At 51.8% G+C, this 25,326-nt stretch overlaps 9 protein-coding genes across 9 annotated transcripts; 5 read left to right on the plus strand and 4 right to left on the minus strand.

Moving 5' to 3' along the window:
* On the plus strand, window positions 1–1,910 carry B0T23DRAFT_322003 (P-loop containing nucleoside triphosphate hydrolase protein; the record flags this gene model as incomplete). The annotated part of the gene is made up of 3 exons (XM_062835271.1): window positions 1–532; window positions 591–1,031; window positions 1,111–1,910. 3 exons carry the CDS (start codon window positions 1–3, stop codon window positions 1,908–1,910), a joined length of 1,773 nt encoding a protein of 590 aa, XP_062691117.1.
* A 483-nt stretch (window positions 1,911–2,393) lies between these two features.
* B0T23DRAFT_200889 (uncharacterized protein) lies at window positions 2,394–4,807 on the minus strand. The gene is made up of 3 exons (XM_062833383.1): window positions 4,013–4,807; window positions 3,306–3,860; window positions 2,394–3,048 (listed from the first exon to the last, which is right to left on the minus strand). Exons 1-3 carry the CDS (start codon window positions 4,457–4,459, stop codon window positions 2,647–2,649), a joined length of 1,404 nt encoding a protein of 467 aa, XP_062691118.1. The 5' UTR covers window positions 4,460–4,807; the 3' UTR covers window positions 2,394–2,646.
* Window positions 4,808–5,050: 243 nt separating this feature from the next.
* B0T23DRAFT_200916 (mitochondrial inner membrane magnesium transporter mrs2) lies at window positions 5,051–7,484 on the plus strand. Its single transcript, XM_062833384.1, has 3 exons — window positions 5,051–5,875; window positions 5,933–6,561; window positions 6,626–7,484. The coding sequence occupies exons 1-3, from the start codon at window positions 5,258–5,260 to the stop codon at window positions 7,020–7,022; spliced, it is 1,644 nt and encodes a 547-aa protein (XP_062691119.1). The 5' UTR covers window positions 5,051–5,257; the 3' UTR covers window positions 7,023–7,484.
* A 1,354-nt stretch (window positions 7,485–8,838) lies between these two features.
* On the plus strand, window positions 8,839–10,625 carry B0T23DRAFT_322190 (DNA/pantothenate metabolism flavoprotein; the record flags this gene model as incomplete). The annotated part of the gene is made up of 4 exons (XM_062835283.1): window positions 8,839–9,034; window positions 9,237–9,289; window positions 9,394–10,148; window positions 10,313–10,625. 4 exons carry the CDS (start codon window positions 8,839–8,841, stop codon window positions 10,623–10,625), a joined length of 1,317 nt encoding a protein of 438 aa, XP_062691120.1.
* A 756-nt stretch (window positions 10,626–11,381) lies between these two features.
* On the minus strand, window positions 11,382–12,614 carry B0T23DRAFT_200980 (ribosomal protein S30). Its single transcript, XM_062833385.1, has 6 exons — window positions 12,369–12,614; window positions 12,243–12,294; window positions 12,142–12,155; window positions 11,793–11,923; window positions 11,636–11,679; window positions 11,382–11,536 (listed from the first exon to the last, which is right to left on the minus strand). The coding sequence occupies exons 2-5, from the start codon at window positions 12,260–12,262 to the stop codon at window positions 11,656–11,658; spliced, it is 189 nt and encodes a 62-aa protein (XP_062691121.1). The 5' UTR covers window positions 12,263–12,294; window positions 12,369–12,614; the 3' UTR covers window positions 11,382–11,536; window positions 11,636–11,655.
* Window positions 12,615–13,044: 430 nt separating this feature from the next.
* B0T23DRAFT_201055 (pyridoxamine 5'-phosphate oxidase-domain-containing protein) lies at window positions 13,045–14,795 on the plus strand. The gene has a single exon (XM_062833386.1). It carries the CDS (start codon window positions 13,301–13,303, stop codon window positions 14,438–14,440), a length of 1,140 nt encoding a protein of 379 aa, XP_062691122.1. The 5' UTR covers window positions 13,045–13,300; the 3' UTR covers window positions 14,441–14,795.
* Window positions 14,796–15,412: 617 nt separating this feature from the next.
* On the plus strand, window positions 15,413–18,091 carry B0T23DRAFT_201068 (RAM signaling pathway protein-domain-containing protein). The gene has a single exon (XM_062833387.1). It carries the CDS (start codon window positions 15,508–15,510, stop codon window positions 17,890–17,892), a length of 2,385 nt encoding a protein of 794 aa, XP_062691123.1. The 5' UTR covers window positions 15,413–15,507; the 3' UTR covers window positions 17,893–18,091.
* A 3,535-nt stretch (window positions 18,092–21,626) lies between these two features.
* On the minus strand, window positions 21,627–22,600 carry B0T23DRAFT_201108 (uncharacterized protein). The gene is made up of 2 exons (XM_062833388.1): window positions 21,693–22,600; window positions 21,627–21,640 (listed from the first exon to the last, which is right to left on the minus strand). Exon 1 carries the CDS (start codon window positions 22,433–22,435, stop codon window positions 21,797–21,799), a length of 639 nt encoding a protein of 212 aa, XP_062691124.1. The 5' UTR covers window positions 22,436–22,600; the 3' UTR covers window positions 21,627–21,640; window positions 21,693–21,796.
* A 165-nt stretch (window positions 22,601–22,765) lies between these two features.
* Window positions 22,766–24,842, minus strand: B0T23DRAFT_320718 (cyclin-domain-containing protein; the record flags this gene model as incomplete). Its single annotated transcript, XM_062835185.1, has 2 exons — window positions 22,766–24,324; window positions 24,383–24,842. The coding sequence occupies 2 exons, from the start codon at window positions 24,840–24,842 to the stop codon at window positions 22,766–22,768; spliced, it is 2,019 nt and encodes a 672-aa protein (XP_062691125.1).
* Window positions 24,843–25,326: the final 484 nt, after the last annotated feature.

Here is a 25,326-nt window from a genome sequence, read left to right on the forward strand (position 1 = left end):
ATGGCTGACCACGGCTGGGGTGCTGCCCCCGCTGTCACCGAGGCTGAGGCCGGTCCTTGGGGCACTGCGGATCTGAAGTCGGCTCTCTCCGATACCAACGGCCACAGCGGCCCTGCTCCCGTCGAGCAGGCCGTCCCTCCCAAGCTCGAGGGTTGGGTTGAGGCGACGCCCTACCACTACGACGAGTTTGCCAATCGGGAGACCGAGTGGGATGGCCAGGCCCGCATTTATGAGTGGGATGGCGAAGAGGGTGACATTGGCCCTGAGCTCCCGGAGTTGGAGGTCCAACTCTTTGGCCCCGTCGAGGAGCGCGGCCGCAGGGGAATCGACTTCTCCGCCATCGCTGAGCTCCAGCTGGTCCAAGAGGGACCTACTCGAGTCGAGCCTATCGACTCTTTCAGAGCTGCTGGCCTGCACCCGGCCATGCTCCGCAACGTCGAGCTTGCGGGCTATGATTTGCCGACCCCTATCCAACGTTACTGTGTCCCCGCGATTAGCCAGGGCCATGATGTCATTGCCATTGCGCAGACTGGTGAGTTCATCTTCAGATGCCCCTGTGATGAGCATCCTTGACACTGACAAATCTCTAGGTTCTGGCAAGACAGCGGCTTATATGATCCCCATCATCAACAAGCTGATGGGCAAGGCAAAGAAGTTGGCGGCCCCTCGTCCCAACCCTGTCACCTATCAGCCCGGAATCGACCAGCCCTGCAGAGCTGAGCCTTTGGTTGTCGTCGTCTGCCCCAGCCGTGAGCTGGCGGTTCAGATCTTCAACGAGGCCAGAAAGTTCTGCTATCGCTCCATGCTGCGCCCTTGCGTCATCTACGGCGGCGGTCCGATGAGGGAGCAGATGGAGCAGATTGCGAAAGGCTGCGACATTCTCGTCGCATCTCCTGGTCGTCTTATCGACTTTATGGATCGCCCGGACATCCTGTCGTTGCGCCGTGTCCGCTACATGGTGATTGACGAGGCAGATGAGATGCTTCATGACGACTGGAAGGACGAGCTCGACCAGATTCTCTCTGGTGGTGGTAAGTTAACTCTGCACAGCATCTTCCTGCTTCCCCAAACTGTTTGGTGAGCTCAGGCTAATACTTTTTCCCCCCACAGACCAGGAAGAGGGTAATATCAAGTATATGCTCTTCTCGGCCACTTTCCCTAAGGCTGCTCGTGACCTTGCCACGACCCACTTGGCCGACAATCATGTGCGCCTTCGCGTTGGACGCGCTGGAAGCACCCACTCCAACATCAAGCAGGATGTCATTTGGGTCGAACCCTATTTGAAGAAGCAGGCCTGTCTTGATCTGCTCAACACGGTGCCTCCCGGTCGCACCATTATCTTTGTCAATAACAAGCGCGCTGCTGACGAACTCGATGACTTTCTGTTCAACAAGGGAGTCCCCTGTGTCAGTATGCACAGCGACAGAACTCAGAGGGAGCGCGAGGCTGCCATGCGCGCCTTCCGTGCCGGAAGATCGCCTGTGCTGATCACTACCGCCGTCACTGCTCGCGGTATCGATGTGCGCAACGTTCTGCATGTCATTAACTTCGACCTCCCCTCCACCATGTATGGTGGTATTGAGGAGTATGTTCACCGCATTGGTCGTACCGGTCGTATCGGCCATAGAGGTCTTGCCACTTCCTTTTACACTGAGCGTGACGAGGATATCGCTTCTGTTCTCACTCGCACCCTCCTCGAGACCGGCCAGGAAATTCCGGACTTCCTCCAGCAGTACATTCCCGAGGACACAGAGAATCTTCACTTCGAGGCCGATTCCGACTTTGAGGAGGAGGTTGGCGGCGGCGATGATGCTAATGGTGACGATGCTGGTGACGGCTGGGGTGGTGGTGGTGACGCCGATGATGCGGGCGACAATGCCGGCGGCGATGGTTGGGGTGCTGGTAACTAATGCCGGCAATACCTCTGTGCCTGTTGCCAATGACTGGTGATGGCAGCACAGGACAGAGCACAATCTGACGGAGGCGTTTAAGGTTTGTTTCCGGGTTGGGCTCCCACAAGTTCGTGGTGATTCTTGTGGTTCGTCAGGTATTTCTCCGACTAGCAGCAGGTTGATGGGTCTTTTGCAACGGCGTCTAGGTGTTGAAGGGAGGCTATATTGGAAGGATACCCTTTGGACCATGGCGATATCGTGCAAGGTTATCGGATTTAGGGGCGAGGTATTGGATCTCCATTGGTATCATGGATGCTTGGAGTCCTGAGGGCTGGTCCATAATGGGTGATAGTTAAGACCTTGACGATCTATCCTTTGTCCCTGAAGTTAATCGTGATAAATGTGACCTCTAGGAGTGTGTGGGCATGATTCGTGCTGCCTTGATGGGTTGATTGCAGAAGTATCAAGTGCCATACGGTGAGACCTGAGCTGGCGGATTCACTGACGGCCAAGATGCAGTGGATTCTTTTGTCAGGCCGCCTGCTAAAGAAGCAGTGTTTTATTCATGAACAATGTCATGAGGGTTAGTGGATCTGGATGCCTACCCACCTCCAGTTTATCTCCTTTGCCAAATATCTAACGTCATCGCCACCGCATTCTCCTTACTTGAGCAAGCTCGTCACTCCAGTCAACGAGCCAAATCATAGCCACAACATTTCTTCCCAATCTCTCCGACACTCTCTCACTCCTCATCTCAGTCCTCATGCTCCTCTCCCCTCTGCTGCATCCAATGCCGCAAAACAGACTGGGCGCGCAGCCACAGCTTCCAGGCCGGTTTCTGCGAGTCCGAATAGGCAGTCCGCTTCTGCCGCTCCACACTGATCTCCTCCAGCTTCTCGATCATGAGGAAATGGGGCCAGTGGTTGGGGCCAAAGACGCGCAGGATGGAGAAGAGCCGAAGAGCGATGAGGGACATTTGTTCCCGTTCTTGGTCCTCATCTAGATCATCGCGGCGGGCGTCGGGAGGGAGGTTGGCGTGGGGGATGTAAGGGCGGGAGGTGGGGAGGGTGGAATGATGAGGGGTGTAAGAGGATGTGATGGTAGTAGAAGGATGGTCGGGGTGGGACATTAGGCGTTCGTAGCCGAGTTTGGTGAGCTGGTTGGTATGTTAGTTGGTTTTGTAAATAGGTTTGGGTGAGATGGGCGTGGAGAGGAGTCAGGGAGGTTTAGGGGAGGAAAGTTTAAGGGACAAAAAAGTTAAGCGAAGGATCAAGGGAAAAAGTTGAGGGATAATGTGGAGGTGGAGGAGGTTGAAGAGGAGAAAGTTAAGGGGATCAAGATTGGGAGAGAGAAGGTTTGTGGAGGTGAAGGTTCATGAGAAGGGTTAAGGGAAGAGGTTTAGGGGCTACTCACTTCCCAGGTTTGCTCGCTCGATAACGTCGCACCACCTCTGACCAACCAATACAACAACTTGACGGAATCCCAACTGGCCACCGGGTTCGCCAGCAGATGATTAGGGATTTTGGTCGCCGGGTGAATATCCCAATACCCCGTGCGCAAGGCATGATTTTCCATGCTATAGATAACTCCTTGGGGGTCGAATTTGGGAAGAATAGTGGTGAACCAGGACCAATCGGCTTCGAAGCAGATTTCCACGTCCAGTTTGGTATTAGACTGGGACGAGGAAGGGGCACCGGAGTCGTCGAAGACGTCACCGTCGAAGTGCAGGCGGTGGTGAGGGTGGTGAGGATAAACATCGCGGACATCATCCATGTCGTAATCTTGGATTTCACCAGGGCGGGGACCTGATATCAGGTCACGATCAAGTTCCATGCGCGTGGGGCCGAGCATGAGCCAGTTCTCGGTGTGAATGAAGGGGCGGGAGGCAGAGCCGTGACGCCGGATCCAGACTTGTTGGGCGTGGAGGATGAGAGAGAGGGAGAACCATTTGGAGGAGAGGATGGCGGTCTGTGAAGCTGTCAGTTGATGATCCTTGTGGCAGGAGAATATTATGAGAGGGAAGTCGATAATATGAAGTGAGTAACTGGTGTTGTGTGAAAAGGGTTCAAATAGCACTCTTTTCATGAACCCATTTCGGCATTTCGACGAGGCAAACTGACCTGGAAATCTGGACTGCCAGGCATTCTCTCACCATCCTTCTCATAACCCCTATATGACTGGATATCCTTCCTGGGACAGCCAAACCACATGTCCCACGTCGGAGAGAAGGCATCGACAATCAGCTGCATAAGGAAGGTCCTGGCCGAGAGCATGTAGCCAATGCGAAGACTACTCCTGGGAAAGTTGAGGTTCTCGGACATGGAGAAGATGCGCTCAAGGATTTCAGGCGGCAGCTGCTCGATAAGAGCGGCCGGCTTTCTCGTCTTGACGCGACGTCGTCGTCTAACACCATTTTTGTCGACTTGACTCGGAATGACTCCAGTTTCCTCGTCGAACTCGTCCTCGTCACCATCCAGGTACTTGCGCCTGAAACGCTCCGGATTTGGAGGTTGCCAAGGTTGTTTGCGGCCGCGGCGGCCTCTAATTTTGATGGGCGTCAGCTTCATTGTTTACCATTCCGCAGAAGTGCAGGAGACTGGAGCGGCTGAAGTGGTCAAGTTTGAAGCGTCGTGTAAGTCGTGAAATCCACATTGAGCAAGTGGGTTCTGAAGAGAGGATGAGGGCCTGAATTGGATTTATGGAGAAAGAACTCAAGAGTGCAAGGTTGAACAGTTATGGTAATCTTGGTAACGGTCAACAGTGAATGCTGTTCAAAGAAGAGATTTGTTTGGCAACATCTATCACCCAGCCAACTAAGACGTATTTGGAGAAGGATGCATATCTCGCACTCTTCTGAGGTCACTTGGAAATGTCAAAAGCGGTCAACACCAAAGAAAGATGTCATTCCGATGAAGTTGTCCAGGCGTTGGATGCACTAACAATTTTCTTATCAACTGGAACACGATGAATGGGGAAACGCAGCGACTTCCATGTCGAATGGAGTTGCCCGCATGCATGGGCGAATTCCACTTTTGATACATTCACTCCTACCAGCACTTGGAGCACCCCTCCTACAGCGAGCTTTTCGCGCCAATGCTGTTTATTAGCAGCACAACGCGGCGTGGTTCCATCCGTCGAAAGCTTTAACTTTTCTGCAGGCACAATATCGAACTGGGATTTGGCGAGGTGCGTTGCGGCCATCTTTTTGGAAAGGCAGGAAGGCCTTACAAACACCGCGAATCACTCTCTCTGCTTGATTTGCGCGCCTTTCTTCTTCTTCTTCCTCCAACTTTTTGCGACCGAGAGGAGAAGACTGAGAGCAAGTATCGTCAGTCAGTCAGTCCACGACGACGTTTTTTGCTGCAATGCCGCCGGCATTGAGACCAGCAGCGCCATCACGGAGTCTCCTTCGGTATCTTCGCGCCCAGTCCGAAGGGCTCTCGTTTGCGCCAACATGTCGCGCTGCTGCTGAGCGCCATCCAGCTCTCCAGTGTCGCCATGTCTGTACCGCAGGCGGTTCAACCAGACCACCAAGACAGCCTTCTTCCTCGACGACAACGAGATCGCTGAGTACAGCAACCCCGCCCAAGCGCACCCAGTTGCGCGCCGGTCTTGTCGACCTCGAGGCCATCCTCCCCAAGTCGCTTCGAAAACAGCGCACCACAAAGTCCCTCCTCGCACTCCCACCGCCGGCTGGCTCGTTGCGGTTCTCGTCAAACCAGTCCTCTGACTGTGACTCCAAGACGCCCAAACTCAGAGAGTGGCTGTTCGGCAATGGCGAAAAGAAGGGACCACCAGACACGCGGCTGAACGATGACGACATAAGAGTAGCACTCGAGGAAGAGTCTGGTTCTATCTTCCAGCGCAGGGCTCTGACCGCAAAGGCTGCAATGGATCCCAGGCTGAGGTGTACCGAAGTGGACGAGAACGGCAAGGTTGTTATGGTGGACGGTGAGCTCAAAAAGAGTGAGCTTATTGCAAAGGTACGTGATCTGAGACAAATGAAGAGATCACATTGCTGACCAGTTGAAATACAACAGTACGGTCTTTTGCCTCGCGATCTTCGCAAGATCGATTCGTCCAACCTTCCCCATATCCTCATCCGTCCCTCGGCGATTCTGCTCAACCTGCTACACTTGAAGGTCCTGATCAAACATGATTGCGTACTTCTGTTCGACGTCTACGGTTCCAAGAGTTCATACCCCCAGTCAGCCTTCATGTACGATCTACAAGGCAAACTACAGCAGAAGCAGTCGTCCGGAGCCAACAGTCTGCCCTACGAATTCCGCGCTCTCGAAGCCGTGCTAATGTCGGTCACTTCTGAGCTGGAGGCTGACTTCGAAGCCGTCCGCGACCCTGTGATTCGCATTCTCAGCGAGCTCGAAGATGACATCGACCGCGAGAAGCTGAGGGTTTTGCTTGTCTTGTCCAAGAGGGTTAGCACTTTCGAGCAAAAGGCCAAGCTCGTGCGTGATGCCATCGAGGAGCTGCTTGAGGCCGACGATGATCTTGCGTCCATGTACTTGACTGAGAAGACGCATGATCTCTACAGAGGCGAGGATGACCACACTGAAATCGAGCTCTTGTTGGAGTCTTACAACAAGATTTGCGACGAAGTTGTGGAGGAAGCGAGTAACCTTGTCTCGAGCATCAGGAACACGGAGGAAATGTGAGTTTTACACCACTTTTTGAACGTGCGAAAAGGGAAACACACAGCTAACCACTTATCACAGTATCCGCGCCATTCTTGACGCCAACCGTAACTCGCTCATGTTGCTCGATCTCAAGTTCAGCGTGGGCACTCTCGGCCTCGCAATGGGCACCTTCTTGGCGTCTTGGTACGGCATGAACCTGGAGAATTTCATAGAGGAAACCAACTGGGGATTTGCCATGGTCACCTCGGTCTCGACGGTCGCCTCGCTGATTGTCTGCTGGTACGGCCTTGTCAAGCTCCGCAAGGTGCAGCGTGTCAAGATGGGCGACTTGCACAACCGCAACGCCCCCAACCACTGGTTCCGCGACGAGAGCACCGACGTCCTACTTGATCCCAGCAACCGTGAGAGGTTGAGGAGGATCAACTCGATGAAGAGTGCGCAGCAAAAGAGATCCACCAGCAAGAAGTGGTTTTAATGCCTTGAGGTAAAAGAAAAAGAACAGACCGGGTTGCGTGATGGACAGAGAGCGTTTGGCGTTTCAGGAGAATGAAGGGAGTCCCCCTTTTTCATGTTGTTTTGAAAGAGAAATGATGGCGGCAAAATGCATCTTAGACGGACGGCGTTTAGACATAAAAAAAAGGGGGTCCTTTGTCTTGTTTGTTTTGTTGTGCTTGTCCATTGTAAGATGGTTGTAGGGTTGTTGACCCGCTGTCTTCTTTTTGATCTCTTCATGTACTAAGTAGTACAGTTTATCTCAACTCATCATTGGCACTAGGTAGAGGTTTAGAGAAGCGTTATAGATCGGTGCCCTGGAGGAGACACCCAGGAACGCTTTTTGTTAGGATAAGCAGGCTCGAGGCAGGTTATCAATTATTCAAGTCATCCGTTGCCCTAGTTCAGGTCCGTGAACGTGATGATAGCGAATCTCCATATAGACAAATATCAGACACACTGGGAAAACATCGTTCGTTGTCACCCCCGTGTAACCCAACGTCGATCCAGAGGCGAATGGCTAGAATGGTCGAATTCACTCCCGTTCATCCGTAGTGGCCCGGTCGCCGGTGCCAGATGGTTGAGCCTGAGATGCTCCGTAAATCCGCTAGAATGCTCCAAGGGGGGCGCCGACAATTGGGGGGAGCTTCCCCGCAATATCCCACCAAACCCATAGAAAGTGCCCCGCCACGCCGGGATCCCAACGACGTCGATTGAACTCCCGTCCGGTACCTCACACCACCCACACGACATCACAGGGCACTACTCTACTTCCACAGCTTTACATATAAAGCCCACCGGCAACTCCCCAGAACGTGAGGTGACGCAACATTGCCGAATTGAATCTTGTAACGACCTGAACGGAGCGAAGCTGAAGAGCGAACATAACCAATTCGCCGCGCCTCTGCCTCGCCGTTCTCGATAAAACTTTGTATACCCTTGCCGATTCCTTCCAGGTCATCACTGCAGAGGCTCAGCAAGACGATCAATAATCACGAATAACTGGGGTCTACAGAGTCAATTCAGGGGAAAGGTATATAAACCGGGCTTCGCAACGGAATACCAAGAGGATTGAGTCTAGTACTTCTCATCTTTATCATCAATCACCCAGGTCAGTCAGTCCATCAACATCAGACTTCCAGTTTCTACATCAATGGAGTCTCATATACAGACCCTCTACAAACCCCTATGCAAGAATTCAAAGCCATTATAAGCTGCAACTGGGTCGAGTCAAGTGGCTTTACCTATCCTTCCTCCGCCCAAACCCAACACTAAACATAATGGCTCTATCGGGGTCCTCATTGATCATCACTGATGCTCTCGGGCGCTCCCGATCCGGTTCAAGCCGGATACGGGTGCATGTACGGTCATGGGTTTTATAGCGTGAAGTATTCACGAACGTATCGCAATGGAGTCATGGAAAAGGAAGGAATAGGGGACCATGTCGAGGTTGCGTTTTTACATTTCCACTCAAGGGTCTTGGCATAAATGGCGATGGAAACTACGGACTGAATCAGTTCTTCTCTGAGCATCATCAGTCTCTTGGGCTTCAATTCACTTCACTTCCACCTTCCTTTGAAGATATTGAAGTCAGCTAGCTAACATACCACAGCAAGCAGACGGTCTCTCACCGTTCTTCTCGAGAACTAGACTTCATCTTAATCATCACGCTCAAACTGCACAACCACCATCGTCACAACCACGCAAACCAACCAGAAGAGCGTCAAAACTAAAACCAGGACATCATCTTCGCATCACCATCACCACGACCAGAAACTTCAAACGAAAACACCGACAAAATGATGTCCCAAATCCCCGGCGAGACCCCACCGCCCAACCTGGCCACTCTGGCCGAGGACCACTACTTCTCTGCCAACCCGCCGCCCAAGGACCTTGAAAAGCACGTGAAGCAGGCCAAGGACTTTATCGATTTCCATGCCAAGGAGGGAAGGAGGTTGGTGCTGATTACCAGTGGTGGAACTACTGTGCCGCTTGGTGAGTTTTTCTCTTTTCCTTTTTCCTTTTGTTCTCTGGAGGTTGTCAGGGGCGTAAATGGTGAAGAGGAACTGGGGAAAAGGGGACGATAGAAAGGGGTGAAAGTTGGGATGGGAAAGGAGTGAGGCAGTGAATATAGGACATGGTTCAATAGTGACGAGGGGGAAATGGATGACTGAGTAAGGTTGCTAACGTATCACAGAAAAGCAGACTGTGCGGTTCATTGACAACTTTTCGGCTGGCACTCGCGGAGCTGTAAGTTTTCCCTCCTTACTTCCTTGCTTGCTTATATGTCAGGGGCATCACCATCAAAGTGCCCCTTCATAGAGAGAGGATCTGTCTAACCGATCAACCCCAAGACATCCGCCGAGTACTTCCTCGAAGCCGGCTACGCCGTCCTCTTTCTTCACCGACAATTCTCCCTCCTGCCCTTCTCGCGCCACTACTCGCACGCAAAGGATTGCTTCCTCGATTTCCTTCGGGAAGGGCCCGACGGCTCTGTCGTTGCCCGCGACAAGGACGCCAGCAAAATGCTCCAAGTCCTTCGCAAGTATCATGACGCCCGCGACAACAACATGCTGCTGGCCATCCCCTTCCTCAGCATCTCGGACTATCTGCACGAGCTGAGGTCCATCGCCCAGCTGATGAAGCCGCTCGGCCCCAACGCTCTCTTGTATCTCGCGGCCGCCGTCAGCGACTTTTTCGTGCCGCCGGACCGCATGTCGGAGCACAAGATCCAGAGCACGGACGCGGCGGATTTAAAGAAGAAATTGTCATCTTCTACTGCCACATCTGCTGCGCCCAGTGCGAACCCTAGTGCCAGAGCTACGCCTGCCTCTGGCTCTGTTGCATCTAGGAATGGATCGGGAGGCACGGGAGTGGTGGATGAAGAGACCTTTGACAACTTTGATTCTTCCCCCACCGTGCCTAGGAGTAAGCGGTTGGTGGTCGATCTTGACCCTGTGCCCAAGTTCCTCAAGAACTTGGTTGAAGGGTGGTCGCCTGAGGGCATGATCGTCTCGTTCAAGCTGGAGACGGATCCGAGCATCTTGACGCTGAAGGCCAAGTACTCGCTGAATAGGTATCAGCATCATTTGGTTATTGGAAATTTGCTGTATGTTTTTCTAATTCTCTTCTCATTCCTTTGCCTTATGTTTTCCCCTTCTCTTCTATCCCCTTCTTCCCCCCTCACCCCCTTCTCACATCCTTCACGTTCCTCCCTCCTCCCTCCTCCCTCCTACCCATACCAACTAACTAACCAAACTCGGAAAACAACAGCTCCACCCGCAAATGGGAAGTAGTCTTTGTAGCACCCAACCGCAAAGACAGGTGGATCCGCGTCCCCATGCACCGTCGTGTCGGCTCTTCTTCTACTTCTTCCGGCAACCCAGCAGCAGCAGCAGCAGCAGCAGCAGCAACAACAACAACAACAGACAAGGACGAACCGCTGGACCCCAAGTCTCTCCCCGAAGGTGAACCGGAAATCGAGATTGAGAGCTTGATCATCCCGGCCGTCAAGGAGTTGCATAGTGAGTATATTGATACGTTTGAGCGCGAGAGGAGGGGGAGGAGTGGTACGCCTGGTGCTTGAAGGCGGGGGGTGTTTGAGGGAATGAGTGGAGGGAGTGGGTGGAGGGAGTGAGTGATGGATGAAAGTGGTATGTTTGTAGTATAGTCGTGGTATGATACAATGTCACGGGAGGACATGGGCAGGAACTTACCTCGGATGAAAAGCGGAGAGCGGTATGATGTACGCATACACTCAGTTAGTCATATATCGAAAATGCGGTTAATTAAAAATCTTGGAAAGAGAAATGCAGTAGAGTGAAGGGGAGATTCAGTCAGCATCGCAATGACAGTATTGGTATTTCGAAGTTTTGGCATCTATGTGTGCATATTGTAGCGAAAGTACGCTTAGTCGAGAATCTCGTGGGCTGTTTTCTCTTTGATCAATATGTTTGGGTACAAAAGCTACGTCATGGTCGTCCGGGGTTTGGTAGATCCGGAGAAGGTATTTATTTGCAGTGAATGAGAACCTTGTTGTCTTTTTAATCTTCTTTCATCTTTGATGGGGCGAGTTGAAAAGGCCAAGGTGAGTTACGCATACCTGTATGTTACAGAGATGATGGAATGAAAACAACGGCCGTGCATGCTTATCTGTGACATTCCCATTCAATGAATCACGAAGAACCGAGAATCATGTGTTGCCTGGAAAATCGCATTTCTGTTTTACGTTTTCTCAGACATTGTTGGCCTTGAAGTAGACTTTCGTCCGTAGACTCCAGTCCACCCATACCACACCCAGAAACACAGCATCCCATCCCAATCACAGACGCCCTAAAAAAAAGTTTGCTTGCTTTTTTTTTTCGCCCTTATTCCCCGAACCTTAATCTTGGGATCGCCCTGTTTCCAGGGATCCCAAGAAAAAGATACAAGCACACAGTACAGTCCCTTCCGGCGTTGTCTTGTTGTTCGTTCGTCATCGTCAAAAGTTCGTTCATCGTGGTGACGCGGGGAAAGAAAAGGGTTTGATGGGATTCTTTTAGCTCGCTAACTTTGTCGCCGGAGAGAAGAAAGTTGTCATCGCGACGGAAGCTTCATGGTTTGCGGGTTGGGGTAATCTAAGAGCCGGGGTTGGGGTTCATCTGTTTTGCCCATCATGTCAGTTTTGTTCCGTTCTCTGGTTGCATGTCCGCTTTCGAGATTCTCGCGGTCCCGAGATCTGCCAGGCTAGACTGCTCTGCCGGTTGGAACTGACCTTGCGCTTGCCGCCAGTCATGGTGACGTTGACGAAACGGCGAGTGTAAACGAGTCTCTTCTTGGCGCGGCCCTTAGGAGTCTTCTTCTTCTCCTGCTTCTCGACCTTAGGGGTCTGAGACTTGACCTTGCCTGTATTGCGGATTCGTCAGATTTGGTGTTCTCATCGGTTGTCAAGATCGGTTTTTTGTCTTCGGTGTTTGGGTGTGGGCAGGGGTCGTAACATTCGAAATCCATCATCTCGTGCTTTTCGATATTGTTGTCTTCATCGTCGATGACAATCGGCGGGGTTGTGATGGCGGTGATGATGGTGATGGGACAACATGAACATCACGGGGAGAGCAACATACCGGCACGGGCCAAACTGTTCAATCATCATTAGCATGGCTGTTCATCATCATCACATCAACAGGAAAACGGGCATGAAGCCTGGCAAGCGAAAACAACATACCTTCCGTGAACCTTTCCCATTTTCGGTTATTGCGGTGGGCGCGAGAAGACTGCTGTGGTTGTCGAAGTGGTAAGGCCTCTTGCCGTCAAAAGGGGAGCAAAAATCGAGACTGGCAGGAATACTGACCTGGGCGGACTGGATTTAGCGATTAATTGTGGGAGCTGCGGGGCTCGTCATTGGGGCTCAAACCGTGCGCTCGCCTCCTCTCCGGCACAGCGATTTTTCGTGGCTCACGTGAGGTGGCGAAGGCGTAGGTTTGCTGTGGCGGGCCATTTCTTGGCGTCTTGGCAGTTGGCGGAACTCTTATCGCCTATCAGCTAAAGGAAGCAACTTGAAGCACATGATTGCGCGTCCTCTTGGGAGACATGTGGGCCCAAACTCTCGGCTGCAAAGAACACTGACAGCCCTGTCATGAGTGGTATTCGTAATCGTCTGAGCGAGTGTCGTATTTAAATTGTCACATTTCCATTCAAACTTACTTTCAGCATCCGTTCGTCGGCACGACAAACAGCAAAGCGAATTATCGCCAGTCATGTGTACACACATCGACCTCTAGAGGGAGTGTGTTGTACGGCAACAACGGCACGGGCAACACTTCTTTGATTCCTCACAGTGACCTGGCAGGGCCTTTGAAGCTTGAAGTGCTGGCGACTCCCACCTCACTTACACCGGCCACCATGCTCAGACCTGACCAGTCACGTCACAGAGCACTCAATAAGTGGAGAATGAAGACGCGGCCCGCTAACCGCCCTACGAGGTCGCCCCCCAATCCAGACCCCCGAAGTCTATCGGACTGGAGCTGCTCCCGTCTTTTTGTCTCCCGTTTGTTGACCTTCTCTCTTGATATTTCAGTTCGACACCAGGACTTACACCTCAAGAGTGGAATTAGCAAAAAAGACTGTGTTCATTCTTGATATTCTTCCCATTTGGACCTACATCTTCCCAAGTATCAGCGCTTTACATCACTGATCCAGACAAGTACCGGACTTACACTGTGAAACCTCGAGCTATCATCGGCGCCCTTTGTTCGGCAGCCACCACCACCAGCGTCACCCACCATGAAGCCCATCGCCTTGAGCGCACTCTTCACCGCCGCGGCCGCCGTCGCCGTGCCGGGTGAACATGAGTCCAAGCCATCGCAGCCATCCAGGCCGCGGATTCCAACCTCGTACGAGTCTGCCGTCATGGCGCGGCGCATCCTCGCGCTCACCCCCCTCGGCACTCTGGCCACCATCTTCCCGGCCTCCAACTCCTCTTCCATCATGACCGAAGAAGAAAAGAGAAACCCAAAGCTGCAGGAGAACCGACCCGCCGAGGTGGCCGGCATGCCCCATGGTTTGATGGAGTACATTTCAGACTGCGAGTACGCAACCAACGATGTCGGCAACCCGACGCTACTAGCCATCAGCATCGAGACCTCGTTCAAGAACATTGCCGCCGGCAGCAATGTTTCGTTGGCAGTGCAGTGGACCCCTCCTCCCCCTCCTCCTCCTCATCATCGTTGGCCTCCCCATGGCCCTCCTCCACATGGGCCCAAGAAGCCTCCTCACCATGGTGATGATGACGACGACGAGGACCGCGACCACAAAAAACATAAAGATCAAAAGGACCACAAAGACAAAAAGCACAAGGACCACAAAAAGAAGCGCCCTCACCACCCTCCCCCTCCCCCTCCTCCTCCCCGCCGCCCTTTCTCCCCCGCTGCCCTCCCACGCTTCTCCCTCCTAGGCTACGTTGAAAAGATCGAAGGCGGCGACGACCGCAGCCAAGAAGGTTCCATCGGCGCGCAACTCGCCTCGTGCTTCACCAAGGTCCACCCGGACGCCAAGTGGTGGCTCCCGGGCAACCGGATCCACGAGTCGCACTTTGTTCGGCTGGTGGTGACGCACGTGTACTGGATTGGCGGGTTCGGCGATCGCGCTTATATCGGCTGGATCCCTGTTGATGAGTGGAAGAAGGTGACAAAAGAGGAGTGGGAAGGGATTAGGTTGCCGGGGGAGTGGGAGGGGCACCACGGTGGACCTCATCACCCTCCTCCGAAGCATGAGAAGCCTGAGGATGGTGATGATGAGGGAAGTGACAGTGATGGCGAGGATGAGGGCGAGAAACAGCAGCAGCAGCAGGCTGAGAAGGAAAAGGGGTGGGTGGTTGTTCAGGGTGGGAAGAATGAAGGTTATGGCGTGGAGGAGGATCTCTAAGATGGGCTGACGCAACTAAACAATTTGGTGAACTGAAAGTACGTTTTGCTATTATATTTAGTACCATGCTGGGATGCATGGTAGACGGGCGTGCGTTTTCTTGGATATCACTTATTTGCTCTATATCATGCTTCTATCCACGCCAGACGTTCTGCGTGTACTACCAGCCTGTGCATACCTACCCAACAGCTGGAATATTCAATTTCGAGTTACAATCTAATGCCGGTTTGTTTGTTTGTTAACTTGGTACTTCTGGTCTACTGGACATGATCCGTCCCGAGTTCTCCTAAGCCTCACAGACATAAAGTAAATGGCCAGGTATGGTCCAGAAAGCTATAAACAAAATTCAATAGACATGTTGAATTTCGGAAAGAGCATATTCAAGGTAAGATCACGCTTTGGTCATGATACAAAACTGATTGATTTGATATAAAAACGTCTTAGGGAGTTGACCCGAGGTCTCGAGCTGACAAACAAACCAGTACTCGACTGCACAGCCACACCGTTTTTCTTTATATATGTTTCTTTGCGATTGGTTCGTCCAATGTGAGACTTTTTCGGCTCGGTTGTTTGGCACCTGGATTACTTACAAACCACGGCTCAATCAAGCACAAAAACAAGAGATCAACGGGCAGAAGCAATGTCACTGTGTCACCCTAGACACTATATCTGATGGATTTTCACATATGCCACTGTCAGCTGTCAAGCCGCTGCCGCCCTATAGGGAACTAACCATACCGAAGCTGACCACACGGCTCGGTTCCATCCCACAAGATGGAGGGGTGACAGGATGGAACCAAGTGTTTCATTGGCGCGTACCAAAAATTGTTGGGCAGAAAGGAAGGAAAGAGAAAGTACCATGTATAACGGTGTCATTTCCCGCCCGGCTGCCTACCGTGAGGTCGGATCGATGGGGCTTGAATTCTGCCTAGGAAGGATTTAAGCATGCAAGGATAGCCGTAGTTCCGTCGGCGAGTTTTTTTTTTCTCCAACCATTTCTGGAAGGATTTGGATTCAACCAGCGGTCATCACTGCATGGATGAACGCGAACAGAACAAGAGAACGAAATGATGGCGGACTCAATCGTGACTTCGCCTGAGGGTGTTTCGGGCCTTTCCGCGGAAGCTCAGCAGCCTTTGGTGCCTACCTCTACTCGACGATATGGACTTGGAGAAATGAGCAATGGCGATTGCGATGCTAACCTGGCCGAAGATCCCAAGGCACACAGGCCAATGGAAAGACGAGCAACGGGCAACGGGCGGTTTCCTATCCGTGTCAATGGCACCAGCGTTAGTTCTTCGTCGACAATAACATCTACGGTTGCCGTGGTTCGCCCCGCGGATTCGAAACCACCGCCCATTCCCCAGAGATCGCACTTCAGGGGCGTATCCCAAAGCCCGTCCTTGGTCAACAAAAAACTGGGATTGATACCCCTTGCCTTACAAAGATCCAAGGGTGCGGGGTCGAGGAGCAGTTCGGTGCCTCCTAGATTTTCTCGAGGTCTGAAGCCAAATGGGGCCCATGTGACTCGGACTCAGTTGGGACGGGCTATGTCTTTGGCGGAGGAGGAAAGGCCTGTGGCTAATATTGCTGCCGGGAACACGATTCAGCCGGTCTCTAGGGTATTAATCAGAAGTCAATCTCGTGGAGCAAGTCGAGTTGGAAACAGTCCGGTGTTCACCAACCCTTTCAGACGAGAAAGCGCGACACTTGGAACACCCTCCAGCGTCTGGGAACTGGCAGTCCTTCCAGTGCGCCGAGATGCTTCTCAGAGCCGTGATCCGCTTCTTGAGGTCGCTCGCGGTGTTCTCTACTCGATATCACAAGTCCATTCAGCTGTTCAGAGCATGTCGAATTTTGTCGTCAACCATGGGGCTGGATCCAACCTCGAAGCCGCTCTTGAGAAAGCCAGTTTCCACTTCCATGAGCTGGAACAAGCTATCCATGCTTTGGATCTCATGACTGGCACACGTGGTGTTGGCTGTCCGAATCAATGGTCTCTTCAGCAGGCGCTGTCAAGGCTCGTTAGCGCCTACAGCCAGATATGTGGTGAGCTTAGCGGCCATATCGACATGTTCGTGGATATTGGGGATGAGAGGTACCTTCGAACCTTCCTCATGCTTGTGTACCACAGCATCATGGAGCTCCGCGCAACCATGGGATCACCTCCAGCGCCTGACATTGACGCGGCAGCGACGCTCAAACCCCGACGTCGGACACCATGGTCCACACTTCTAACGCCGTTTAGAAGAGGTTCAACGAGGAACCATACCCCATTATCGTCTTTTAAAAGCCCCAAACCCCCGGGTGGCCTTGAGTCTGCTCGAGGGGGTGTCAACATGCAAGTCAGGACGGACTTACCTTATCCTGGGCCAGGGGGCGCTCCAACACGGGCAATAGCAGTGGCCACGACGGATTCGGCTCCAACTTTCACCTCTGCAAAGAGCATCGGCGTTACCACAGCGTCGACAAGGGTAGCGAAACTGGATATCCAGCCGATACCGATAACTCCAGAGCCACCTCCCACTGCCACCTCGTTTTCTCTTCCATCTTTCTCCTCGCTCACCCCTTCACATATGTCTAATAATGCCGCACCAGATCCGACTGATGCGCCGTTCGATGTGCTTTTCTTGAAATTGAAGTCAGCAACCTCCCAGATCTTTCACACCATCCCACCGCTGAACTCCTTGTTTGCGTACTACCATCACCAGGTTCACTCTAGTCCAGCACTGAGGGAAGCAGCAAAGGCCTGGACCGTCCTCTTGAACAGTGGTGTCAAAGTGCAGAAACAAACGGAAGCTTTGCGGGAGAGGTTGTCCACTTTGAGGGTCGGCGACCCGGCATTGTTCTCCCCTCCTTCTAGTGCACGAGGAAATCAGACACGGAGTGGCTCGGGCCACGGATCGGCATCGGTTTCTTTTTGGGATGTATGTGAGGGTTTATACACGGCTTGGGCTGAGTTTGGGGATCTGTTGAAGACGGTGTTAGTGAAGTCGAAGGCTTCGGCAGCAGAGGGGGCGAGGAAGGAAACGGCAGAGCTCAACTCGAAACTTTCATTACCACCAGAAACGCTCAAGCAGCTTGGAAATATATCGCGAGGACTCAAGGACGCAGCCGAATTGAGTGTCATCGTCAGGAGGCAGATACATGTGCAACAACAGCAGCAGCAGCAGCAAGTTCAGCCCGTTGTGCCGCCTGTCACCAGATCACAGGGGCAGGATAAACCTATGGTGCGGATGAGAGAGCGCGACAGAGCACGGGAAAGAAGCATCAGTCCCAGGACGAGAGACATAAGCACTGTTCGAGCGGGAACGCCGGCGGCGAGGAGGTTGCAGCAAATGCAGACGGAGATGCAATCACTCCCGCCTCTGCCCATGACACCGCAGAGTGCAGCGCTAGGACCGGCGTTTAGGGCTACAAAACCCTCTTCTTTTGGGTCGTTTTCCGGATAGTGGAGGATGTCACATCATTCTTGAGGAAGGAGTGAAGGGATGATGGTGTCGAGTGGGGTGATTCCTTCCATTTCCACTTCAGCAAGTGCACTGCAATGGTACCTAACCTCGGTCATGATGGACGATGGAAGTCACTTTTGCACCATATTGTCGGGCAGTTTCCGCCAGATAGAGGGCCTACTTCGCCATACGGGTTATGTGGACCTTTGGGGTACTCAGGAACGTTACTATTGCTTGTTGCCCCATCGCCACTTGGGACATAGCACGCCGTCTTGTGTACGATACATCAGTAGTCGGTCAATATTCCATCAGTCCCATGGAAGATTGGGATTTTTTCTGAAAAGCAACTATGTTGGCGGATACCACAGCGTCACGCCCCCCTAAGGCTTGAGCTGGATTATGGTCTGGCTAAGCATTGTTCATCCTGGTCATAGGCTGCATGTAGCAACACAGTGATCTTCCCCTCCATCCCGGAGGAAGAAAGGCAGTGTCTGAATTCGACGTCCTGGAGGACCGTTTCACGTTGAAGGAAGCGATAAAATTGGACAGGTCTTTCGTCCTGAGAGAGATGGTTCTTGCGGATCTGCCTAAAGCCATCGAAGTAGACGAATACGACGACTCGATTATGTGAACGACGAGCTAGGCTTATTAAAGGGTGAAACGGTAGACGAGATCGAAGAACAGTTTTACGAAAGACTGCTAGAGGACCCTCCGATATTCCCGATATAAGCCAGGTCAATATATCGACATTGCCACTTGAATATCTACCATACGCATATATTTCCTTTCCACATGACAATGAAGTTCTCATTCATTTTCTCTCCCTCACATCTCCTCGTATTCTGCAGTGCAACTCATTGTAGACTTACAGATACTGCCCTCACCTACAGCGTAATATCTCTAATTGCGATTCAATTATGTTGAAAGACAGCTTCTTGGATTATCAGTCACTTGTGAAAAAAAAGCCACACAGGTATTATCAACGCAGCTATAGCTCCATTCACACAACAAGACACCCAGCTAGATCAGACCGGATCAACCAGAACTGCTACTGGGCTTCGATTTTTCTGCAGACAAAGACCTCGTAATGCCCAGGCAACTCTCACCTTACGCATCGCCTTTGGGTCCCAACTCCCACAGCGTCATACCACAACTAAGACCAATCCACACAACCGCCCTCACAATGCTTGACGCCCACCAGAGTAGACACCTTGTACCTCTTTCTGGCCTGTTCCACTTACAATCCAATCCAATCCAATCCTAGTTAGTGTATCTGTGAGTAGAGTATACCCAATATTTCAGGAGAGATTCACCCCGATCTATTCCAAACCTTATAGGACGTATCAAAATGATAAAGTACCAGTTCGAAATGTCCATGTGCGGATCGGAAATACAATGACATGAATAACCATAACAAATTCAATATCAAAAACAGCGTCTGGAACATTCACCAGGTTTAATCATAGAACAAAAGGCATGAATTACACACCAAAACGCCAAAGGAAGTTGACCCAACGTACCTGGTATCGAAGTGACAAACACAACCCAGGTTTAGACTGTCCACCACCGAACCCCCCAAACATACATCTTTGACCTTCTTTTCAGTAACCCGGATACATAGGTCGAGTACGAGACCAAGCAAAGCCATAATTTACAGGCTTAAGTTTCCACACTAATATCCAACTTATATTACAACTAACGTCCATTCCTTGTAGTGCATGGCGCAAGTGCATGAGTAGAGTATCAATGTTCCAGCATCAAATATCAACTAACAACCTACCTAGGTAGGTAATCAACACATTGACCGTTCCCCAACTACCTATCTATCTCCACAGCCAGCCATCCAGACAGCCAGCCAGCCACTTTCCCCTTGGTCAGTCTCTTACCACAGGAAAGTTCTTCCTGCTCTCTCTGTGTGTCTCTCTTCCCTCTCTTCCGGTTATCTTCACACTCAACTGCAACCCCTTTCAATCAATCACATGCCCATCATCGCTCCGTTTATTGACAGCTTGAACCTAGACAAGGTGAGAGGGAATGTGAGACAAGACCAGACAGGGCACCAGCGTCGTCTTGGAAAGCTGTAGGAATCAAGTTCAGCTGATGCCCCCATCCCTAAGCCAGCCATCAACACTCGATAACCCCGAGCACAAAATGCCTCTCTGGGGAGACTATCGAACCGGGATGGGAAGAAGGGTGGTGTTGATAAATTTTTTGATTTATTTTTTTTCATAACAAATAGTAGTCGGTAGGTCCAATCAAGGACAGCTCGAGGAGATAATAAACATCCTGGGAATCTTTAAGTCATTGCTGCATTTCCGTCGTACAAACATTTCCCCATCGGCTGGACAGCTTGTGCATACTAGGGTGGTGGACTCTGTAGTCCCCAGAGCCAGCTACCAGCGACTATAACCAGCAACCGAGCTAGTCCACAACAATATCAACAATGACAGGTCATGTAGTGGTAGCAGTATCCTAGTGTCGACAAGACACAGTGGTGTAAGCAAGCAACACGACGTCCCGGTCCTGATTCAATGATTCCAATGACCCTAGGAACCCCAATAGTTCCGGCCACCCGGCAGCTAGCCCAGGACGGGTCCATGAAGTTGAATTCCCAGTCTCACCAACCACAGTATCACCACTGACGACGGTCCGACAACAGACAAGTAAGTGAAAAGAGGGTCATGGTACGCGAACTGACCCCAATATCATCTTCATCACCACCAACTGCCAAGGCAAGTATCAACTAACAAGAAACCAAGTGGGTCTCAATCAGGCAGACTAGGTGGCGATCAATGGATCGCAGGGTACTCCGGTCCGGAGGAACTCCTGGCTCATGCGTGCTCGTGTGCACATGTGTAGTGTATAAGTTTAAAACAGATATCGGAGATGTTCCGACCTCTTCCGGCGTGACTCACTCGGCCACTCACGCACAAGTTTGTGTCTGAATATGGCATGCTTCTGTGAGTCTCATGTCCTGTCTCGCCTCGAGTTCGGGATTGAAGCTCCGTGGCTCCGAACTTTCGGGGACCCTTACACTTCCATCCCAGTAGGCATGACTGGTTAGATGGTTCGTTTGCCCACTCGAGACGCGAATGAGGGCGGGCTCCTGATGCTCTGAGCAACTGTCAAAGTATAATGAGACAGAAGATGCCACTAGACATGCTACAGCACACTATTGGATCGCGAGGATCGTGTGAACGATGAACCGAAATGAGGAGGCAAAAAACGTTTGGAATCTGAGCCTGTCAGGTTTCACATGCCTCACGAGCCTTCACCCTCGTGCCTGCCTTATCCGTAGGTCAAACCTTCCACATCTTGATTGATCTTAAGTGGAGGGAATGGCCGGCTATGAACGGCTCGAGGGCCCAACCAGTCATACATGGGAGACAACGGCGGTGAGTTTGAAGAGTTTTCCCGCTGTGTGCCACAGAACAACAGCACGTGGCGCGATCTCAAAAACGAAGAGTCGGACGGCAACCTCACTTGGGGTTTGCGATCCGTCCGTTCCGGTGAGGTTTGTTCCATGAGATCCGGATGGCGAACGATGAGTGAGTGAATGAGTGAATACGTGAGTGAGAACCAAAGTGGATGAGACCCACGAAAGTCTTACGACCATGACAAACGGACAAACAAACTTACCAGTCACTTACCTCACTTGCTTGGCATCAAGTCATCCTCATCGTTCATTGATCGGTCCGTACTGGGATCTCGTGTCGTGTCGTGATTCCCGTCGCGGCTCGGTAGGCCTCTCCGCGTCTTTAGTCTCGTGATCAAGCTCGGTTTGTTCTTATTTGGCTCACATTTCCTTTCTCTCTGGTTGCGAACGGTTGGCGCAGGCACGTAAAAGGAGGCAGAACGAGCGGGCACGGTGTGCAAAATCTTTGAATCTGTGCAAAAAAGCATGTCAGAACACATTTGTGTTTATTAAGGTGTTCGATTTTGATAAGTTTGCAACTAGACCCATCCGGCTGGTTAAGCAACCGGGTGTGTGTGCTTGTCTGTATAGCTCCATTTTGTTTGCTTGTAAACTAAAACTCGACGATCGACCGATGATACGAAGGTTTCGATGTTCTCGGTGCGTGCGTGTGTTTAACGAAGGGACGGACGGAGGAGGTTCGAGAGCGGTTCCAAGGAATGTGTGAAATTCAAGATCCCAAATCTTATTCGTGTGGGTTGCCAAGTATGGCTTCTTAAGCATAGCGAGGGTGTTCAGGAACCTGGCAAGCCATTCGACTTCGTCGGTTTGGTCGTCCGCGAGTGAAAGCCGTTGTCGGATAATCCCAAGCCAAGGTTTCTCTGTTGTGTTTGTTCGTATGCGCTGCCTTTGCGCCCTGCTCCTGGTTGCAGTTGTAAAGATATATGCTCCTCCAGATCCATTATGTTCATAAAGGACGTTCCATGTGCTTGCCTCCCATGCCCTGAATTCGCCAAGCGTCCAGAAGACGCGGATATCATCGTGCCAGATAAACGAAAGGGGAAACAAAAAAAAAGAAAAAGAAAAAGACTGTAAACACAACAACCGGACACAACCACCGCTCCTCATCGTACACTAAACTACAACCACCGGTTCGCCAGCGCAAAAAGGTAAAACAAAGCACGAGCCCAACCATCCCAATGCCATTTCCCAGATCCAGGATAATGCATGAAAAAAGTGCTTTTAGCCTGTTCCCTTGGGTGCTCCATCTAAGCCGTCTAGCTTGATGTTTCCAAGGTTGGACTGCAAAACTTAACTCCAGCGCGCCGCCTTCCATTTTTCCCCAAGTGAACATATGGAATTATAAGCTTGTCACAAAGGCAGGTAGTAGATAAAATGTGCTGCTAGATGCGAACGTGACGTAACGTAAAGGATATTTCGAATGGTAATCGCAACTGCTTAGCAAAGAATCCCATCCCACATCCCGGGACCACCGATGCCACCCATGGCAGGATGGAGGGACGAGATTGCAGGCCGAGCGTCTTCCACCGAGAAACAGAGCCGTTTGTAACTCTCCTCGGAGAAGGAGCGGACCGGCATCTGGCGAGATGGTCTCACAGAGTCCATGCCAGAAAGAAGGTCGCGAACGTTGTCCTGCAAAGGCTTGTCGGTAGAAGGAGCCCTAGCACGCTTCATTCCCGCTCTAGCCGGAAGATCGCTGCCCTGACGGCGCAAGTCTTGAAGAGCAAGTGCAGCGACCTTGTAATCATTGAGGTTCTGGCCCGCTGGATCCATGTAGCAGGACTCGGGCGAAAGTGTCAAGGTGTTGCCCCCATAGGTCTCATGGGCCGAAACAATAATTGGCTGAAGACCATACTTCTCACCATCCTGCTTTCCATATTGGTAGCGCGCCTGAGCATCCGAGTCGGACGACGGCGCACTCTCCACAGAAGTAGCGGAGAAAGAAGAAGATCGAGACAGTTGCGACGAATCGGAAATCATGGATTCGGGGGAAGACGCAGTAGAAACGCTGTTGGCAAGAGACGAGCGGCGGGTAAGATAGGGGGGAGATGCAGCCGAAGGCCACCGATCCGAGACCTGAGCAGCCGTTGCGTGCGAAGCCTGATGCATAGCGTATCCCATCGACGAGCCCTTTGCAAGAAGACAAGACACAGCGCTCACTGCAGGAGTACTGGTCATTGCACGCAGCTGAGGGGTGGGACGGGGGCTCGGGAGCAAACCAAGCGCCGGAGCCATGCGGCACTCCGCTTGAACGGCGAAAGGGCTCGGTTCCATAACAGCAGGAGTTGCCATCGGAGCCGGAACTCTAGCGCGACACTCAGTCTTGCTCTCGAAAGGGGAAGAACGCTCGAACGGAGGCGTATAGAGCGATCTGGCGACAGTCGGCACAGCAACAGGCGATCTCTGCTGGAACCAGGAGGCCACTTCCTCGACGTTATCCAACTCTGGAGTCAACTTGCAGACAGCGGTCTTGTAGTTGGCGCATTGCTGCTGATAGATCTGCTGGGCTGCAGAACCAGAGCAGGGTGGAAGTGACAGATTGAGCTTGGCCATGCACTCAGTCCACCGCTCATATAAGTGGTCGGGGATGTGCAGCTTCCAGTTAACCGCCAAGAGAAAAGCCATCTCATTCTGGTTGATCTCCTTGACATTAAGGCCAGAGATCTTGCTCCAAGCCTTTGCCGAGTAGTTCCTGTCCTGAAGATACTTGGAAGCCAAAATCAGAGCCGCAAGGAACATGCGGCGCCCACACTGGAGACCCGGGTTCTCGAGGCAATCGCGGGGCTGTTCCATGGTGAAGTCGCAGGCAGGGATGTGGGGCTTGATCAGGATCAAGTAGTACAGTGCGACCGTCAAGGTGGAATAGCTGGAACGCGAGCGCTTGAGCGTCTCCTGGATGAACTGGCGCAGCGAAAGCCCCGGATTCGCTCCATTGCCGTTGCGAGGGCAGGCTGAGGACAAAGGCCAAATGGCTTCGACGGTCAAGGTGGCTGCATCTAAGAAAGATATTTGAGTATATGTCCATCGCGAAAACCAGTAGTAGATACTCCTTACCGACAACGGTGTCAACGAAGTTAACTTTGCGGTCATCTTGTCTCACTAGAGAGGGCGGATGTCCAGTACGAGAGGTCGCTGAGCGGTTTGTGCGCCGGGGGTTTTGTCTCAAAAGACGGTTGCCCTTGGCCTGTTCAGCACAACTCTTTTGCCAGTGGCTAACATGCTTTACGGACGGTTCACAAAGGCTCTCGACAGAGCTGATGGAAGTTTGCGACAAGTTCGAAAACTGCGTGGGAAAAGAAAAGGTGCGGTAAGATTGTTCAGTGTCGGATGCGCTCGAGCGGGAATCATCCGAGTCTTGGGACAAAGTAGTGTTGGACGGCACCGAGATTAAAGAAGAGACCGAGAAAAGGGAATCGACGGAGGCGTAGGAGGTTGAGGTGGTAGTGGGATATGAGGCGTTTCGAAGAAGCGAGCTGCAGCGGGGGTGCACGCGACGTTCGCTGCTGAAATTCATGGTGCACTTATGGTGGTTGAAAGCAAAACCAAGTACCTCCAGTCGCCGTCTTGTTGTAGTATCGACCGATTAGATCGTTGGGGTATTGAACAGATCGTGAACCTATCGAGATGCAAGCTTCACCAACAAGGCAAAGCAAAGTATGTCGAAGAGTAGAAAGGATATCCTAGAGCAGCAAAGCGCAGGATCTCAAGGTTCTACGATGGAAGAACAGACCGGAAGATACGACAGAGACGGCGACTGGAGTAGTGTGTTTGAGCGCAAGATGCATCGTTTCGTGGATGATTTCGCCGAGGTTGAACGGGGGCGAAAGGGGGGGTGCTTATGGTAGGCTTAGTATGCTACCATATGCGCAACTCGGAATGGTGTTATCGGAAGTACAATATCGTTTCGAGGTGGTTATGATTCGTTGAAGACTTTATCGTCGTTAAAGGCGTGAAGACGGTTGAATATGTTCGAGTCGGGAAAGGCAAGGAGTGTTGTT

The sequence above is a fragment of the Neurospora hispaniola genome (genome assembly GCF_033458365.1).
Source record: "Neurospora hispaniola strain FGSC 10403 chromosome Unknown B0T23scaffold_6, whole genome shotgun sequence".
NCBI lineage: Eukaryota > Fungi > Ascomycota > Sordariomycetes > Sordariales > Sordariaceae > Neurospora > Neurospora hispaniola.